This window comes from Talpa occidentalis, unplaced genomic scaffold (genome assembly GCF_014898055.3).
Source record: "Talpa occidentalis isolate TD23 unplaced genomic scaffold, MPIMG_talOcc4v2.1 talOcc4.12, whole genome shotgun sequence".
In the NCBI taxonomy this organism is placed as follows: Eukaryota; Metazoa; Chordata; class Mammalia; order Eulipotyphla; family Talpidae; genus Talpa; species Talpa occidentalis.
The window spans coordinates 36938799-36959528 of NW_023601212.1; the positions used below are offsets into that span (position 1 = coordinate 36938799).

At 34.2% G+C, this 20730-nt stretch overlaps 1 protein-coding gene across 1 annotated transcript in view; it reads right to left on the reverse strand.

Moving 5' to 3' along the window:
• The window catches only part of DYNC2H1 (dynein cytoplasmic 2 heavy chain 1), a 306244-nt gene that overhangs the window by 140236 nt on the left and 145278 nt on the right, over positions 1 to 20730 (reverse strand). Inside the window, exons 65-72 of the mRNA XM_037507914.2 lie at positions 20326 to 20447; positions 19288 to 19374; positions 15938 to 16064; positions 9723 to 9864; positions 8949 to 9058; positions 6173 to 6193; positions 4727 to 4825; positions 2994 to 3117 (exon numbers count right to left, since the gene is read on the reverse strand). Coding sequence (XP_037363811.1) covers positions 2994 to 3117; positions 4727 to 4825; positions 6173 to 6193; positions 8949 to 9058; positions 9723 to 9864; positions 15938 to 16064; positions 19288 to 19374; positions 20326 to 20447 — 832 coding nt within the window. The remainder of the gene's footprint in view (positions 1 to 2993; positions 3118 to 4726; positions 4826 to 6172; positions 6194 to 8948; positions 9059 to 9722; positions 9865 to 15937; positions 16065 to 19287; positions 19375 to 20325; positions 20448 to 20730) is intronic.

The window sequence follows — 20730 nt, forward strand, 5'->3', positions numbered from 1 at the left end:
CGAGGGAGTTAAAGTCTCAATGCTATCAAGCCAGCACCAGCACCAGCCACTGAGGCATGCGAATTGGATGCCCAGCCAGGGAACTAACCCACATGGTGCAGCAGACCTCTCCTGTCTCGCCTGCCATTCTTCTCAGCAGTGTATTTCATTAGCTCTGCCTGTTCTGCTCCCCACTCTGTCTCTGGTGAATCCTCTCACCCCCTCTGGCCTACACCCCAGTTCTTATATACCTAAGTAATTAAAATACATCTTAAAAAAAAAAAGATAATTACATATAAAGATTTTGAATTAGAACTTTATAAGGAGCATAACAATGGATCACAACAATAATGCAAAAGCAGGCAGGGGGCATATGGACCTGAAGTGCAGTACTGGACAAGTGATAAAGTATGTATTGCATTAAAAAAGTAATATACATTGACAAATATATGGTGAGCTTATCAATAATTTAAATAATTTGTTTATGATAATTTATGAATCAAAGAAGAAATAAAAACTTAGGAAGCTAAAGAAGGGGTTAGAGAGAAAACTATAAAGAGTATTTATATTAGGAAAAAAAGAAAAGACTGAACATCAATATTTTGAATTTCTACCATAAGAATCTAGAAAAAAGAAGACCCTCCCCCAAAAAAATCTAAGGATAGCAATAGGAATTAAACAGTGAAGAGGAAATGTCAGTTCAAAAACACAATAGAAGAAATCAAATTTAAAAGTTGGTATTTTGAAAAGATTAACAAAATAAAATTTTGTTGGAAAAAGAAAAATATATAAATATAAAGGAGTCATAATTACAAAACCAACAGAAATTTAAGTTAAATGATTATTATACAAAAAAATACACAAATACATTTGATAATTTGGATGAAATGAACAAATACCTTTAAAAACAAAAACTTAGCCAAAACTGACATGTAAACAAAAATAGGATAAATGAATTTTAGGACCCCAGAAATACCTTTTTTTTTGAGATTAAATGGGTTAAGGTGGGAATTTGGATAGGACATCATGCCTTGACACATGGCACTCAGATTATTATTATTACTGCTATTTTAATGTCACAATTTTTAATATTCAAAACCTTTTATTATTAAAAAACTCTGACTTTAAGAAAATGAGACTTTTAGGAGGAATTGTGCTTCGCTATTCTTTTTGATTAATGCAAATTTGAGGGGATTTTTGAACGGCATAAATTTTGGAGAAGAAATACATTTTATTCCTATTATCTGTGTCTGCTTTGACCTCTGTAGGTAGAAAGGCAGTTCATATTGCTTATACAAGGGCACTGGATTATAAACTTAGAAACTTTGTTTTATATGGTTCTAGGACAACAATTCTCTGTCCCCAGAGGAAATGCATGATGACAAAATGACAACTCATGAGGAACTCAACACTGTTGAGAAAGATAAATCTGAAGTTTACTCAAAGGGATAACTGACTTCAATGAATGGGACATGAAAACATCCAATCCTGGGAGGAAGATGGAAAAAATAAGTTAGAGATAAAGAGTCTCTTTCCCTAATGAAATGAATAGAAATGAATAAATGACCCAACTGTTTTGTAGAACTGTCTGGAATAGTGTTTAATGTTGTTAATAAATCATGGAATGGAATATATCACTTTTATCAGATCTAACTTCTAGGACTTCCATCAACACCCCATTCTCAGACAACACCAGTGACAGTTAAAATCTGATACCAATCAGAGATCATGGAGAGTAATAATTAATGAGTGATTGAAGGCCAGAATTTAGACTGTAGAGAATCAAACCTAGATGGCTTTACTGGTTCATTTCCATTTCCCTTTAAGATACCATAGCAACAGCCAGCTCAACAGATCTAAATTAGTTCCAGTAAAGAACAGACTGAGACTAAAGACTGAACTCTGAGAGAGAACTCCAGATTACAAAGGCAAAAAAATCCCACTAATAGGGTTCTGTTCATAACACATCAACTACTGCCAGGCCAAGTATACCTGATTGTGGCACAGCATGTGATCAATGAAAAATGCATACTTTGCTATTTCTTCTTTGTCCACAATACTACAAATTTTTATAAAAACCTCATGATGCTAGCTAGCAACTTGTGTGGTGCATATGTCACATATGTATGCATGTGTATAGACTTTGCATGACATACTCTCACAGTTTACCAGCACTACTTTCTAGTTATCACTGTTTGGTTAAAAGCCTGTGCAGAAGAAGTAATATTGCAGTTCATTCCCTAGAAAGGCCCACTTGCAAGGCTGGCCCATAGCAAGCCATCTGGGAATTTGGTGTTTGGGAGGGTTCTCACCATTCCCAGAACACATTAAGAATAGGTCACTGTACTTAAGCTGTTTGTACAATGTGGTTTATGCTGAACACCTGCTTACACCATGAAGTCTGGAATTTTGCTACATGCTAAGCAGAATATGATTACATATAAAAGCTCTGGGCACTGAGTCTAATAATCTTCCTTGTAGACAACATTTCAAACAAGTTGACACAACTCATCCCTAGGGGGAATTAAGTACATCCTGTGCATCTCTAATGGAACAGGAATTTCAAAAACTCATTCCTGGTTTCTTGATTCATGACTTTACCCAATATGCCTTTTCTCTTTGTTAACTTTCCTTTGTATCCTCTCTCTCTCTTTGCAATAAATATTAGCCATGATTGCGACTCTATGGTGAATTCTGCAAGACTTCCTAGTAAAGCACTGAGACTGGGAGTGGTTTTGGAAACTCCTGATAACAGAGGCACATAAAAGAATTTGCTTATTTGCTATTAGACTCCGATGACATTACCAACATCAATCCAAAAAATTTTCTATTTCCTTAGATTCAGTAGCAAGACATACATCTAAGGAGGTATGAACCTAGTCCCTTCAATCATATACAGTGTTGTAAACCAACGTTTCCTCCATTAAGAAAAAAAAAGTCAAAGTTAATTATAAAGTTAATTTCTTTGGAAATTTTAAAAAGTTACTCTCTGGAAAACGTAAATACTTATTTACCTTGAGCCACCAGGTCTCGTCTCAATAATGGATAAAGAACAGGTTCTACACCATCCATTTCTTGTATAATAAGGGTCTTCCCAAACCGTACTGCCAATTCAAGAGCTGTGATAAAGTTACTATCCTAAGAGAATAAGAAAGAATACATATTAATTCTTTTATTACCTTAATATTTACAAAGATCCTTACAGATAATGAATAAGGATATTAATAGGAATAATATGAATATTTTAAATTTAATATGCATGTTAGTAATTCAAATTATTCATGATTGTTTTTCTAGTTATAAGTACTTTGTAATGAATCATTTGGGTTGAATAAATTATAAGATAAATTTCATAAATAATTTAAATAGACATAAGTAAAGATTTTTACAATAACAATAAAGGTCCTTCAACTTCCCACTATAATTTCAAAATGATGTAGAAACATTTTCAGATTCTGAATGTTGTAAGTTACTTGCCCAGCTAACAATAAGAACTATTTTGTTTACATTCAAAAACCAAATATTGAATGAAAGAAGAAAGACTAAAAGATGAATTCTCGTAAGCTTTTCTTGGTATGACAGGTGTAATTGCTGCGAAAAGAACCTTTAGACAATATTCTCTAAGTATGCAACAACTGTGAAGCTTTCTGGCTAGGAAAACCATATTTTCAAATATCACCTCAGGCTTCCAACTATGGTAAAAATAAAATTGTCTTTAATTTGGAGTAATAACTTTAAAAAAAGATTTATTTATGCATACAAGAACTGTGGTATAGGCCTGAGGTGTCGGGGATGAGAGGATTCACCAGAGACATACTGGGGAGCAGAACAGGCAGACTGACTGAAATACACTGCTGAGGGGAGCAGCAGGCAAGGCAGGAGAGGTCTGCTGCACTATGTGGGTAGCTCCCTAGCCGGGGATTGAACTCGTGCTGCACTGGCTGCGGATAGCTTCACAGGTTGCATCTTAACCCCTTGCACCATCAGGGAGGCCCCTGGGGTAATAACTATTAAGATCACTTACTATAAACCGTAGTGGCATTAAAGTAGTTTATATGTTAAATAACTTGTAATAATTATGGACACACATAAATGAGATAGATATCCCCATTTTATAAAGGAAGTACTTTTGCAAGAGGTAATTTTTCAAGATCCTAAAGAATATCTAAGTACATTAATCATACACTGGGCCTTCTTCAAAAAAAAAAAAATACCAAAAACAATTTCCTTACCAAGATAAGTATGATAGTAAGAAATTACTACTTAAAAGATATGATTGCATTGTACTGATCAGTATTCAAATACTGGAGACAACAAAGATGCTTACTGGTAGTTAAAAGAATATGGAATTATAAAAGGCACAAGAGAGAAATTACAAGTGTGCCGACAGTGGCCTTCCTGATTCTCTAAGCTGTTAGTAACTTTCATTCCACAGTTCCACAGTATCTTATACTTGAGTCTTTATTACGACATAGTATAAATTTGATGAGGGCAGGAACTGTGACTGCTCATATTAAGCTCCCAGGATTCAGATTAATGTCTAGCACATAGAAGATATCAAACAAATATTTTTATTTCATTTTATTTTATATTTTTACAAATTAGAAAACTAAAGCTAAGAAAGTTACATTTCTTTTCCCAGGTTTGGACTCAGATTTGAATCCATATTTTCTGATAACAGATTGAGAGTTCTTTTCACCATAACATGCCACTACTAGTTGGTATCTAAATTATAAGTAATACACACCTGCTGGTTAATAACTTCCAAATGCGAATCTTTCAAATGGGTCTTTAACCACTCTGTAGCTTGGGAAGAAGGGTCTATAAGAAATGGGCACACTCGACTCTAGCACAAATAAAAACAGATTATAAGCTTCCATTAAATACAAATAATTACTTAAAAGTTATGACTCAGTTAGTAGGTGACTGTTTCTCAGGCTTTGGAGAACACAAATAAATAATTAAAATAAGGAAATAAATGCACAGTTTTCAGCTACACCAGTGGCCACATTAATAAATTTTACATTGAATAGGAGTTAATATTAGGTCACTGAATTTAACCTATTAAAGTAGGTAAAGGCCTCTTTCCTACATAGAAAATTTACATTAATAATAAACATGAGTTCTAGTCCTAAGCTGATACCACTTGCACATCTCTATTTGGCTTTTAAAATACACAATCAAGCCATCTCCGAACTTCATACATTCTTTACTTAAATAAACCTTACAAGAGAAATATGAGCTGGTTATAAAAGTATTCTGAAATAATTATCAATAAGTGCTTATATTCTAACACACTAATGCTTCTAAAGCAGTTCGTAGTTAATATTAAAAAGGAATCTCCTAAAAGAGAATATTACATAGGCTGTAAGTTAAGAACTAATGAACTAGCAACCAAATTCATTACAGAATGCCCTGTACTAATTAAAATCTAAAAATAGTAGTTATAATGAATAGTTATAAACCAGTGAAAATACCACTTATCACATGAATATATGACAATTTAATAAACATGTAGCTATGTATGACAAATTTAAATATATGAATAAATACCTATGAAATGTGAAAGGTCATCTAATCACTGTTACCTCATATACCAGATTTAAATAGTAAAAACAATTGACCTAATTTTCTTAACTTTTCAAATTTATCTGAGAACAATAATACAAATAGCTACTATAGGGATAAGATGACATGGGAAAGCAAAAGTGAAATGGAGACTTGGAACTGGCACTGGGAACATCTACTGAGAACATCAATGTATCTCTGTGGCACAACTGTACTTTGGAGAGGTGGTAAGAATCACCTGTTCTGGGGACAATAGTACTTTACCAGCAACACCGTGTAAATACCACACATGAGGATAATAAAGAGATGGCTATTCCATTGTTCTAAAATTCTCTCCAGACAACATACCCCCTTTTTACTTGCCCCAAATGGACTACTCTCAACACAGCTGACCACAAATGTTATATTTCTGTATTATCTTCACCAAGCATCTATATCTACAGGCTGCATCATAAACACATGTTGTTCCTAGCAAATGTGACAGCAAATAGCCTTTAAATATTACTATGGTACCACACCTAGGTTTTAGATATAATTTTATGCTAACATTCAATAACAAATATTACACAAGTCCACTAGATTATGCCTAATCACAAAAAAAATTAAAAATTAAAAAAATTCTTACCCATGACTTCAAACCAACGATCTGATGCATTAAAAAAAAAAAAAAAAAAGATGTTGAAAACAAATGTTTTTAGCAAAGGAAATATGCCTAAGAATTGCAAAGCATATTTAGAAGTTTGTGTTCATCTTATTTTATTCTTTGCAAGACATTCTAAATGTCTTCATTTAGACAAGAACTCTTAACACATATTTCATACATAATTATGCACCTTAATTCTACATTTAACAACTTACAAAAGCTGCAAAAATGTTGTTTTCATCCATCAATGCATTCATTCATTTGTGATATGCTGAATTAACTACTACAGTGGGAAAATGTAAGGGATATAGAAATTATAAAATACATTATTTTATCTTGATTTCAGTCAATAAAGTAGCAAAACAGAAAATTCTATAATCAAGAAACAAACAGATTCTACAGGAGGATGGCAGGAAGAGTAGAGGAAGCTCCTAGGTAGCAATTCAAGTCAAACTAAGTTGAGAAAGGTAAACTGGACTTCAGGCAAAGACAACAGCATGATGGAGAGAGGAATAAAAAGTCAGTAGTTGGAAAACTAATAGTGTTTTGGGATAGTTAGACATAGATGATGCCTATAAAATGGCAGGTATAACTATTTTATGCCATGTTTAAGGACAATGAAACTTTAATATATTTCAGTGACTTTTCATCACCTGCAATATAAATCAAGGGATAGTCATAATCAGATTAATATTTTTAGAAAGATTACTCAAAAAGCAGTGATACTGGGGGCAAGGGATTAACTGGAATAATAAAGTATTTATCCAGGAGTAAAATGATGAAGACCTAAAAGAAGCCACTGGCAGTGGCTGTAGTGAGAATACGATGAATTCCTGACTCATTTGAGAAATGTATTTAGCAAGACTTGTTGAATAACTAACCAAATGTAAAATTAAAGAGACAATGTGAGAATGATTTGCAGATTTGCAGCTTACGTTACTGGGTCAAACTTCTACTGGTAAGAAGTAAGGTTATAAGGAATATGAGAGGAAGAGAAACAGGTATGAGAGTCAGTGTATTTCTTTGGGATTATTAATCACCTAGCACTGCACCTAAGGGGCAAGCAGGTGACACAAGCTAGTAAATCATATCTAATCAAGACAAAGGCTTCAGTTTTACTTAGAAAGTATGTTACTATTCTTATGTGTGTTTCTATTTCTTATTCTATTCTTATAGGTTAAAAAAGTGACAAATGCTGGAAGGGAGCAGAAGACAAACCTGAAGTCTGGGGATATAAACAGAACAATGGCAAGCCGAGAGTCACCATAGGTCATCTTTCACACAGGGTGGAGAGAACCTATCTGAGAAGGAAGCTATCACGTAGGAGGGAGAGAAAGAGGTATCCTGGTAACATCACTTGAATCCAGAAGCTAGTCCTGACCTTTTGAACATTTCACTTACTTAAAAGCGTAAAAACTTTTTAAAAGATTCCTCAATAAAAAAGTGATAAGCACTGACTAATTTAAAGACAGACCTTGATGTACCTGGGAAGCTCCAGACAACAGTATCTAACTGGAAGTTGGAACTGTATATAAGCAGCTCAGAACAGGTCAAAGGCTAAAGATATATGATCTCAATGTTAATTCATCTCTCCTTGGTGGTAAAAAGATTGGGCAGAATACATTGTTTAAAGAGATTATTTTTAAAACATATAGGACAGTCTTAAACTTCATTTTTATTTTTTGTAACTATAAGTGGCATAAGAAAAGAAATACACTTTAGAAATAAAATTGAAGTCTATCTCTTGATTAGTTAAAGAGAATTCCATTAATAGGAATAACACAAAATAAATAAATTTAAATATACACAGAAACGCGTACACTTTCTGAGAGGCAATTTTATAGCGCAGACCAGCTGGAGGGCAGTGCTTGAATCTTGGTTCTGCACTTGACAGCTATGTGACCTTGGACAAGTGACCCCTCTCTGCTTCAACTTCCTTATCTATAAAAAGGATAATGCATGTACCTACAAGATAAGGCTGATTTGAAAATTTAATGAGTTAATTGTTTAAATGTTTCTCCTGCATTAATTAAATAGTAATTTATGCACAACATAGTGAATACCACATAAGTGCTGATTATCATTAATTTTGGGTTTATTTTTAAAAGAATTTTCCCGATACAATTTACCTTTGTAATTCTATATTTTTTTTGCTGCTGACTGAATTAATTTGCATTTCTTCAGCATATACTGAATGGCAGAGAGGAAAAAAACTCAGAAATTTTGAGTGGTTTAAAGAAATAAAAATTAAAGTTGACCTGTACGAAATCAATAAAAAACAAATATTCCACACATGTCTTCACAAGATTTATAATATTGTAAAATTAAATTAAGAGAAATATGTAAGTGTGAAAGTTAATCACCTTTCCATCTAATTTCTTGATGTTTCTCATTCACTTTCCCCAGTTTCTCATACTCCCCATTTTATACTGACCCCACAACATTAGAAATGTGAAAAAATATACCACCAAGAATTGGGGTGGTAAATTTTGAGAGTAAAGGGAAGACTATTAATAATTACATCAGAAAACAGGAACTTCAGTTTAGAATGTTTTGCCATCAAAATAATGCCACTTCAGTTTATACTTTTATATTAAGGTAAAAAATTACATTGAAAATTATAGACACACTAAGTGAATCATAAATGGATTTTCATTAGCAAAATATTTTAAGAAAATCAAAGTTTTTGAAGAAGGTATTTCCTCTAGCAAGCTTCAAAAGAAACAGTCGCCATAAGAAATTTTAATAGATTAATTACCTGTAAGATAACAATAGCATTTTCTATGGAAAGGTCATCTGATGGCAGACCTTCACTTTTCCAAATTAACTGTTCACTTTCAGTACAAAGAAATCTCCTCAGGTCAAATTCTGAAAAGTTAAAGATATTGAAATATTTTAATACAGTGATCCTGCTCTTGATGAAGGGAAGGAATAAAACTATTTTAATTACACTGACACAAAAGTCCTGTAACCACAGTTAGCACCAGAAGCTAAGGAGGGAAAAGTTAAAAAAAAATAAAAGTACAAAGGAATAAAATAGAACTCAGTTAAATTATACTTCTTGTATTAAGTGAATATTTTACAACTATAATAGTTTATGAGAACCACAAAATTCACAAGGAATCTTGGTATTCCTACATCTCATGTGATGATTTGAAATTATTATAAAATTAAAACATTTAATTGTATTCATGTAATATCAAAAATAATCCAGTAGTCTTGGTTAAGGAATGATTTCAGGAATAAACAATAAATAAATTCTCAGAATATTTGTAGAATTCAGGAAATATAAAGTAGCTATGGTATCCTAAGATTACAGAAAAATTTCCTCATTAAAAAAAGTATGGATTTCATGGGTATATACACATGTCAAAACTTATCAAATACTACACTTTAAATATATGCAGCCTATTATGTCAATTACAAAAAAAAAAATAAAACTTTTTTATGGCTAAAAAAAAAAAAGTAAAATGAAATCAAAAGATGCAATATTATACTAAAATTTCAAATTCATGAATAACCAAACACTAACTTTCAAGACCAGCTGACTTTGTCCACTCTTCCAAACAGGTTTTCCTCAGACCCTCAGGAGCAGCAGAAAGATAGGTAATAAATGCAGCAGCTAGTTGAGCTCTTTTAGGAAGTGTAGCTAATTCCTCTGTTATCTCTGCAACCTGGAAAAAAGAGAAAGACACTTAGTGATGTTCTAACAGGGGAAACAATGACAGCTTCACAAATGAGTTTTGACTGTAGAGAAATCATTTATTGATTTAAGTAATAACCTGTCTTAAATACAATTGTCAAATCATAAAAATGACAAGCCTCTGCTGTGATCTTTAAAAAATGTATGTGATCTCAATACATTTGTAGAAACATTTTGTCATTGAAAATTTGTAATGATTCTAATAAAAGTAGGTCTTTCATCTTAATCCCAATACTGTAAACCAGCATCACTTTATAAAATAAAATAAAGATACAGAATGAGCAAAGACACAAAACAAAGAAAAAGCATGGACATCATTAGCGAAAAGGACAGACCAAACAAAAAGAATAAAAATATAGAAGGGATGAAAGGAGAGCAGGAAAGGCTGACTGGAAAGAGAGACTGAAAGGTTGCCCAGAGGCTCTTCTGCTTTAATCAGTGTAATAATGAACCACTGGAAGTGTTCAAACATGATAGTGAGAAATGCAATGAGACTGGGTTTTAGAAAAAAAAAAGAAAAAGATCATGCAGCTGACAAGTGAAGAATGAAGTAACCAAAAGGTCAGATAGTAAGGTGAAAAGTTTGGAAAAATCCATTAGGAAAGAAAAGGATTGGCTTTAAGGATGGATGACAAATAATAGGAACATTTGTAAATGGCTATGACAAGTTAAAAGAAAGGGTCTAAGACAGCCACATGTTTACAGTTTGAATGCTTAAAAGAAAGATGTTTTACAAAGGACAGGAAATAAAATAGCTGTAAGAGATGAGAAAAATATAACAAGCTGATTAGACATAATGCATTTAAGTTCCTGAGAAAGTTAAATATAAGTATCTGAAGTGTACTTGGGAATATGAATTTGACACTCAACAATCTAGATATTAATTTCTGGCCATCATGATACAGAGGATATTCTTAAGGCTGGATGAGAAAAACCTTGGAGTAGTTGCAGAAAAAGGTGCTGAGGAAGTGAATACAAAAGACAAGCAACAGTGCATAAGCTATGAGAATCAGTGAGGAAAGAAATCTCATTTGTTAAAGAAGAAAAAAGGCTTTAATAAAGTTGAGATAACAAAGAATTTCAGGAAAGAATTGACCAACAGTGTGACAACTTAAGACTGGTATCCTGGTCAAGGTTTAAGTTTAAAAAATATTAAGAGAGGGGGATCCAGCCACACCAGGGGCAGGCCCAAGGGGCAGGGAAGCGACTGGCAGACATGTCATATTTAGACAGGGAGTTCTGGCGCTTCATCAAAGCTGTTGTGTGGAACTGAGAAGGACTGTCACCACAGTCAGAGGTGAGCTGAAGGCCCCCACAAGCCAGGCCCCGCCAGGCAGCCAGTCGGAGTCCAGAGGGGGATCCAGCAATTTGGAACCCAGCAGGCAATCCAGCCACCATCAGGGCAGTCTGTGGGATCTCTAAACCTACCTCAGGAATTAAACAAACACAGAAGGAGGAGATTTTCAGGGTCAGCAACCATTACATATCCATAATACCACTGCCCTACTGGACTTCTGGCATAACAGTATTGGACTTGATTGGACCATCAGTTCCCAACATCCCAGAAAGAGCACGCCAAAAAGATGCTGGCCAGTACCAGCGACACAGTGTCCCAGCACATAGGACAAATTAGAAAACAAGCAGCTGGAGTAAGAAAAATTACAAGCAGGGTCTCCCCAGTGGCGCAGCGGTTGAGCGTTGGGCTGCGAATCTGCCTGCAGCCTCTGCAGCACCAGTTCGATCCCCAGCTGCCGGCTAGGGTCCCACATGGCACGCAGACCTCTCCTACCGCGCCCGCTGCTCCCCTCAGCAGTGTGCTTCGTCAATCTGCCTGTTCTGCTCCCCGCTCTGCCTCTGGTGAATTCTCTCACCCTCCCGCACTTCTGACTGTTCTCAGTGCTTGTATAAATAAATAAACAAACCTTAAAAAAAAAAAAAAAGACTGAAAGTAAAAGGATGGAAAATGATCCCACAAGTAAATGGATCAAAAAAGAAGGCAGGAACGGCTATACTTCTATCAGATGAAACAGAATTCAAACTCAAAAAGGTAAAAAGAGACCCAGACAGTCACTACATTATGATCAAGGGAACAATACATCAAGAAGACATAACACTCATTAACATATACTCACCAAATGGAGGAGCACCAAAATATATCCGACAACTATGATCATCTCTGCAAACGGACATCAGAGTAAATATATGTAGTAGGAGAGTTCAACACACCACTATCAACAGTGGATAGATCAACAAGACAAAAAATAAGTAAGGACATTAAAGCTCTAAACAAGGATCCAGACCTCATGGGCTTAACAGACATCTATAGAACACTAAACCCAAAAAATCTGAGTATACATTTTTCTCAAGCACACATGGATCATTCTCCAGGATCGATCACATACTGGAACAGAAGACAAACATCAACAGATACCTCAAGATTGAAATCATACCAACCATCTTCGTTGACCATGAAGGCATCAAACTAGAAATAAACCATAAAAAGAAAGCAAGGAACCCTCCAACTTCATGGAGATTGAAACCCACACTACTGGAAGGCCACTGGACTAATGAGGAGATCAAAAAAGAAATTAAAAAATACTTTGAGTTGAATGACAAGGACACCAATTTCCTAAATGTATGGGATGCAGCAAAAGCAGCAACAAGAGAAAAATATATAGCAATACAGGCTCACATCAAGAAATAAGAGAGAACTCAAAGAAACAACCTAATCTCACATCTCAAAGAACTAGAAAAAGAACAACAACAATAAAAAAAACCCTAAAACCAGTAGAAGAAAGGAAATAATAAAAATCAAAGCAGAAATAAATGAAATTAAAACTAAAAAACAATCCAAAAGATCATTGAAACCAAAAGTTGGTTCTTCAGAAAAATAAATAGACAAACCCCTAGCCAGGCTCACAAAGGAAAAACTGGAGAAAGCACAAATAAATGGGATCACAAATGAAAGAGTAAAAGAGGAAAAATCACAACAGACACTGCAGAAATCAAAAGAATAATCAGAAACAACTATGAACAGTTATATGCAAACAAGTTCAACAATCTAGAAGACATGGACAAATTCCTACAACTTTACAATCACCCAAAGTTAGATAAAGAAGAAATAGAACACTTAAACAGGCCAATTACAAGCAGTGAAATTAAAATGATAATCAAAATCCTCCCCAAAAACAAAAGGCCAGGACCAGATGGATTTACAAATGAATTCTACCAAACATTCAGAAATGAACTAGTGCCTATCCTTCATAAACTCCTTCAAAAAATTGAGTAAGAAGGGATAATACCAAACACGTTCTATGAAGCCAACATCACACTAATACCAAAACCAAACAAGGACAACACAATAAAAGAAAACTACAGGCCAATCTCTCTAATGAACATGGATGCAAAAATCCTCAACATGGATGGAGCTAGAAGGGATCATGCTCAGCGAAATAAGTCAGAAAGAAAAATAAAAATACCAGATGGTCTCACTCATAGCAGGAATTTAGAAAACCTAAATAAGATATCAGGAAAAAGACTAATCAATACAAAGTAAAAATCAAAAGCAACAAGCAAGTATAAACCAGAGACACACTACAGGGGTTGGTGGGGAGGGCCAGGGAAAGGAAGGACTAGAGTCAAAATAAGGGGGTGGGTGCATTGTATGGGGAATATAACCAAAATGAAAATGCATACATTGTGCAAAGATGAAAAAAGATGCAAGAATTATATAAAAATATTTATTTATTTATTTATTTATTTATTTATTTATTTATTTTTAATAGAGGCATTTTATTTATATATTTGTTTGTACAAGCACTAGGCACAGTCAGAAGCGCGGGAGGGTGAGAGAACTCACCAGAGCCAGAGCAGGGAGCAGAGCAGGCAGAAGGACCAAGGCACACCGCTGAGGGGAGCAGCGGGCGGCAGGAGAGGTCCGCGCGCCATGCGGGACCCTCCTCCGGTGGCCAGGGAGCAGCCGGGGATCGAACCGGCACCGCAGAAGCCGCGGGCAGCTTCGCAACCCAGCGCTCAACAGCTGCGCCACCGGGGAGGCCCCTAAAATAAAATATTTAAATAAAAAAAATCCTCAGTAAAATTTTAGCTATCAGAATCCAACAATGTATCCATAAGAGATAATTTACCCCGACCAGGTAGGATTTATTCCAGGGACATAAGGATGGTTTAACATCCAAAAATCAACCAAAAACCCCAAATAGCCAAAGCTCTCCTGAAAAAAAAAGAAGGGAATGGAGGCATCACACTCCCAGATTTCAAACTATACTATAAAGCCATAATAATCAAAACTTCATGCAAAACTGCAAGAACAGACACATGGACCAACGCAACCAAATAGAAAATCCAGAAATAAACCCACAGACTTATAGTCAACTAATCTTTGACAAAGGAGCAAAGAATATGCAATGGAGCAAAGAAAGTTTGTTCAATAAATGGTGCTGGGAAAACTGGGTTGCTACATGCAAAAGAATGAAGCTTGACTACTACCTAATAACATGCACAAAAACCAACTCAAAATGGATTAAAGAACTAGACAAAAGAACTGAAACCATAAAACATATTGAAGGAAATATAGGCGAAACACTACATGACATATACCTCAGTAACATCTTTAAAGACACATCACCTAAAGATGTGCAGCAAAAGAGACAGTGACCAAAACAAAGAGAAACCTCCCTGATTGGGAGAAAATTTTTGCACACAACACTAATGATAAAGGACTGATCACAAAAATCTATAAAGAGCTGACGAGACTCAACAAAAACAAATAACCCAGACACAAAATGAGCAGAAGAGCTAAAAAGAAACTTCTCCAAAGAGGAAATGCAAATGGCCAACAGGCATATGAAAAAATGTCCAACATCACTTGTAATGAGGGAAATGCAATTCAAAACTACAATGAGATACCATCTTATACCCGTGAGAATGGCACATACTGAAAAAACTAGCAACAACAAATGTTGGCGAGGATGTGGAGAAAAAGGAACTCTCCTGCACTGCTAATGGGAGTGCAAACTGGTCCAACCACTATGGAAAGCTCTGTGGAGATTCCTCAACCTGCTAAAGATGGAGCTTCCATAGGATTCAGCAATTTCAATACCTAGGAGTGCACCCCTATGTTTATAACAACACTATTTACAATAGATAGGCTATGGAAACAACCCAAATGCCCAAAAATAGATGACTGGATCAAGAAGATGTGGTGCATATACACAACGGAATATTACTCAGCAACCAAAAAAGATAAATTCATGCCATTTGCAGCAACATAGATGGAGCTGGAAGGGATCATGCTCAGCACAATAAGCCAGAGAGAAAAAGAAAAATACTGGATGGTCTCACTCGTAGCAGGAATTTAGAAAACCTAAATAAGGCACCAGAAAAAAATCCAATTATAATAAAGAATCAAAATCAACATGCAACTATACACCAGAGACACAATACGGAGGGGCAGGAAGGGAGGAGGGAGGAGGGTTAAACAAGGCGGGGTGGGAATTGTATGGGGACTATAACCAAGATGAAAATGCATACATTGTGCAAAAAAGAAAAATGATGTAAAAAATGTATAAAATAAAAAAAATATTAAAACGAGGGCAGGAAGAGCACAAGGGACTATGGTGATGGTGCATGGGTGAATTGGTGGTTGAAATTCTATGGGGACTATACCTGAGAAAAGAAAGCAAACACTTTAAAAAAAAAAATGAACAACAATGTAAAATATATATTAAAAAAAACTAAATATAAAAATCTTGTAATAGAGAACTAAATTTTCTATTAATTCCTTTCTGTCACTGACTTCCCCTCAATAATATAGGTAACTAAAAGAGAATTAGATTGCTTTGTCCAAAACTCATTCATATAAAGATACTTTGCTTAAAGATTAATTCATTTAATGGGCATTAAAATCTAGTGAACTAAAAGTTAATGGATATTTCTCTCCTTTAAATGTTTCTTTAACAAACATAATACATTTGCTTTCCTGTGTTTTAAAGGAAGCCTCTTTATGACCTCTCTCTCAAACAAACCTGTGCATTCCATCTCTTGTGTTCTCTATCAAGCTGATTAATTAAGACTTCTGCAGCTTTAATTGTTTCCTGTGCTTTGCTTACTTCAGCTTCAAGTTTAGCAGCTTCTGAAGTCCTGCTCTGAAATCTATAAAAACATTAAATTTTAATTCAAGGCAAAGAAATTTAAGAGAAATTCAATTATTCTTAGGTAATAAAGTGAATCTTTATATGAGAGTTTAACTGATGATAATATAATCTGTACACAGATTATATCTGTGTACAAAACATCATTAACAGAGCAATGCCACACATATACCAAAGCACATATTTAATACGCAGAATTTTCAGAGGTCCTGATGCCCTACCATACTATACACAAATTTCTCAATATGACATTCAAGGTTCTATTACAGGATTGATCTCATCTATGTTTTCAATTTTATTTCATACTATTCCAGTCCAACAAAGCAAAATGTCAACATCTTAAAAAAAATTATATTCTTGGGTCTCCCTGGTGGCACAGGTGGTTGAGTGTGCTCACAGGTGGTTGAGTGTGCTTCACAGGTGGCTGAGTGTGCTTCACAGTGCTGTGAAGCTGTGTCCAGGCTCTGCAGCACAGGTTCGATCCTGGCCAGCCGGGGAGATACCCACATGGCGTGGCGGACCTCTCTTGTCTCCCCATGCTGATCCCCTAAGCAGTGTATTTCGGTCAGTCTGCCTGTTCTGTTCCCAGATAATGGCCTACCCTACTCTCCTACTGTGATATTTTTTAATTAATCAATAAAATTAATCATACCCTTCATCAGGATGTTCCATTTGCCTAAAATCCCTTCCAGCACCTTCCTGATCACAACCTCACACTTTAACTACCTCAAACATCTACCTATCAAAAAAATAAATAGGGCCACCCTGGTGGCTTAGGGGTTAAGTCTCTCAGCACTATCACCAGGATGGCCCACTAAGGGTGCCTGAGTTCAATCCCAGGGCAGGGAGCTAACCCACATATGGTGCAACAGACCTCTCCTGTCTCACCTGCTGCTCCCCTTAGCAGTGTATTTCAGTAAGTTCACCTACTCTGCTCCCACTCTATATCTGGTGAATCCTTTTACCCCTCACTCCTCTGGCCTACACCACAGTTCTTCTATGAAAAAATAAATAAAATTCACATATATATAAATTTAAACTCACCTAAAAAATCTAGTCTATTGTATACTTGCCCTTCCTATGTACCCATTTGCCAAAGTTTATATATCTTTTTGAAATTATTTTCCTTTAAAAATACTTGTTTTATTAGTTATGGCCTATGTCAATATTTAACCCTTCAACAAATATGTTTGGACCTACAAAATGCCCAGGTTTGTGTTAAGTATCAAAATAATAAAAAAAAAAAAAATAAGGTGTCATTTAATTCTCAGAACAATTCAAAATTAGTGACATACTTCTAATTTTTTTATTTGAAAAAAAAATTTATTGCGGTAACTGGTTTACCACATTGTATATGATTCAGAGTTACTAAACACACACTTCAGGTGTCTATAAAAACAGAGTCCTTGATGTTATTGCACAAAATCTAACCAATAATCAGTAGAGGACTTAAAATTCATGACATTTCTGATAATAAATTCCACACTCTTTACAGAACATTTCTTTGCCAAGTGCTCAACTCCTTCCTCAAGAAGTAGGTCTCTAGGAGTCAGTTGTGCAGTAGTCTCACTTATGACTATTTAATTGTCAATTAATTAGAATGGAATAAAATTAATATTTCAATCCTTCAGTCATGTTATCCACATTTCAAAGTCTTAGTAGTCATAGATTACTAGTGGCAGCCATACTGTTAGTGCAGTTTATATTAATAAAATACAACCATCATCTCAAAGTACTGTTCAACAGCACCACTCTAGAACCTGGAGAGACTACAACTCAAATATTTGCACTACATCTTGTACATGCTTTGTGATACATATTTGGATTAAATTGACTTGCATATTTCTGTACACATTTATTAAAAATGGAAAGTATCTCCTTAATTTTGTCAAATTACAATTTAAAATAGATTGGGCTTATTTTTAAATTTCCTTATTATTTACTGATACACAAGAAAATGAGTCACAATCTACAGTAAACTAAATCTTAATTAAGGATAGTGAGATTTAATACTATATTAACCAGAATTCATTGATTCTTGATAGTAACTAAAATGTACGGTCATTCTGTTTTAATAAAAATTAAAAAATCATATCAAAAATTCTTATAACACTTCTTCCAATTATTCCATTCAATGGTCACTCAATTTATGCAGATTAACCTTACATATCTTTAATTACCTAAAATTTGAAAAATCTGCAAAGTGCTTAGCACAACACCTGACACATTTGCAAGTAATTAACAGAGTTAAAACACTGCTATCATGATCTAATTACTCAAATATTTGACAATTAGCTGACTGTTAAGTACTAAGTCTAGGCATAGGACACTGAAAAGAACATATTTTCCTTATACTTCTCTAGTTACATCTAGAATAAAATGATCTGATTTCTTTCCGACATGTCTAACAAAAATTTTCAGGAGTATTGAAAGCAATGGATTAATAGATTTGATGTTTTCTTCTTGATTTTTTTCTTTATAACTAAATACATATAAAAAAATAACTAAATACATATAAATATAAACAGAGATAATGATTTCCTAGCTAAATATTCATAGGAAGAAACTCAGTTTTAGTCTCATAAAACTGAAAGCAAACTGTAACATATATGATACTTAATCCCAACTTCTCCAATTTTCCAAACTTCTTAATTTTTAAAGGAACATGCTCTCACATTTATAGTAATTCCCCTGCCAATATTTACGATGTTATACTAAATAGCAACTACAGGAACATGAATCCAAGGAGGTACATAAAGCATTTTAAAATGAATCATATTAATAACTGGTACTTAAGTTTAAATATAATATTTGCATGAGGGAATATTTCTTCAACACCAAAAAGAAACACATTACAGGATACACACATTTTAATGTAATTGTGTACCCTTGGGAAAATTGTAGAATAGCATCATCTGATAATAATGAGTCTAAATTTTTAGTTAAAGTATCAAATGGAAATTGCAAATACAACGCTCCCACATTAGTGCATTACTTTCAGTTCAAGCTCAATTTTCCAAATTGTGAGACTATGTAAAGGAATGGCTAAACACATCAGGTAAAATATTTTTGTTACTATATTATTTTCCACTCCTGTCATTTTAAGCTGATAATCTACAAAAAGAAGTAAAGATAGTAATTATAACTAAGCTTTTCAAAATTTAAAAATCAGCTCAGGTACTATTTTTCATATGCCCAAAATACACTTCAAAAACTTAACTTACCTCTCTTTGAGTTCTGAAACTTTTTGACCAACTGAATTAAGAAGCTCCTCCAGTTTCCTTTTTCTGTCTTCAGTTTTCTTCAAATTCCTGAAATATATCTCAATTTTATTAGCCATTCTACTTAAGATATCAAAAATCAGCAACAGCACCTGAAAAACGTATTATTGCATAAATACTGACAATACAAAGTGTCAACAATTCAGAAGTGCCTTTACTTGGAATTTGATTTGAAAAGCAATTAAAAGAGTATCCTGTCATCTAACTACACCACTTTCAGGAGTCTGCATTAAAGAACACTTATACCTGCATGTGAATTTTTTTTTTTTTTTTTTTTTTTGCATGTGAATTTTTGGGTGAAAATGATAGAGGAAATATATTGCAAGGGAAAAAATTTAATAAAATTTTGAAACGTGGTAACTAATATACCAGTATGTTAAAAGCAAAAAGCCAAAAGTACTCCAAAATGTCAAGAAGCATGTCAGATAACATATACCTCTGAAAATAATAAACAAAGGTAGACACAAAAGATGGTTTAGTGGTCAATAGTATGAAGTTTGGCATCAGATTGCTTTCCTCATTGATAATGGATGTCTGAAACATCCCTGAAAGCCCAATTTATATTGGGCTTCCACCCCTACCAAGACCCTCCAAGGGGAGATGATTTGAGGTTTCATATACAAATGACTGACCTCTCCCCACCAAAACAAAACAATAAAAACAAATTTTGAGAGGTTGCCATCAAATGGTCAGTTCATGTTACTGTATACTACTAGAAATTCATGCATTGCCAACATCACCTGTTGGGTGTGTCAAAGCACACAAGCCTCACCTCCATCATTCAGTAAATGTGGATAAAAAAATTTCCACCCTTTTTTATAACATTTTTATTAAGGCACTTTGGTTTACAAATTTGTATTTCATTGACTTTTTTATGTTTTAATATTATCAACTGATAGCTTAAACATAGACAAGAAATAAATCCTAATAAGTCATCAAATTGATGAAAACAAAGAGGTTTATATTTTATATTGTACTTACGATTCTAATCCTGCCTGTTCAGTTTCCAGTGGTTGAATTCGTTCCAAGACGTGGGAATACTGGACATTGGCTTTAACCCAGGCAGCCAAAGGAGCAGCTGCAGTACTTGCACGCTTAGCATTCTAAAAAAATTCACCAGAAATTAGCCAGCTTCCTCACTTAATCTTAAAGCAAAGTTAATTCTAGTATATTTTAATTAGGCATTTGTTTAATATCAAATAATGAAGTTGTTGGCTTATAGCTAAAGTAAAAATGAATTAAATAGACTTTTGATTGGGAGAAATATATATATTTCACTTTTGCTTAAAAATCTTTCTGAAATATATAATCTTTAATATTTTTAATTTAGTAATTACTAGTCACATTTATAATAAACATATATGCTGTCTACAACAATGTTCAAGC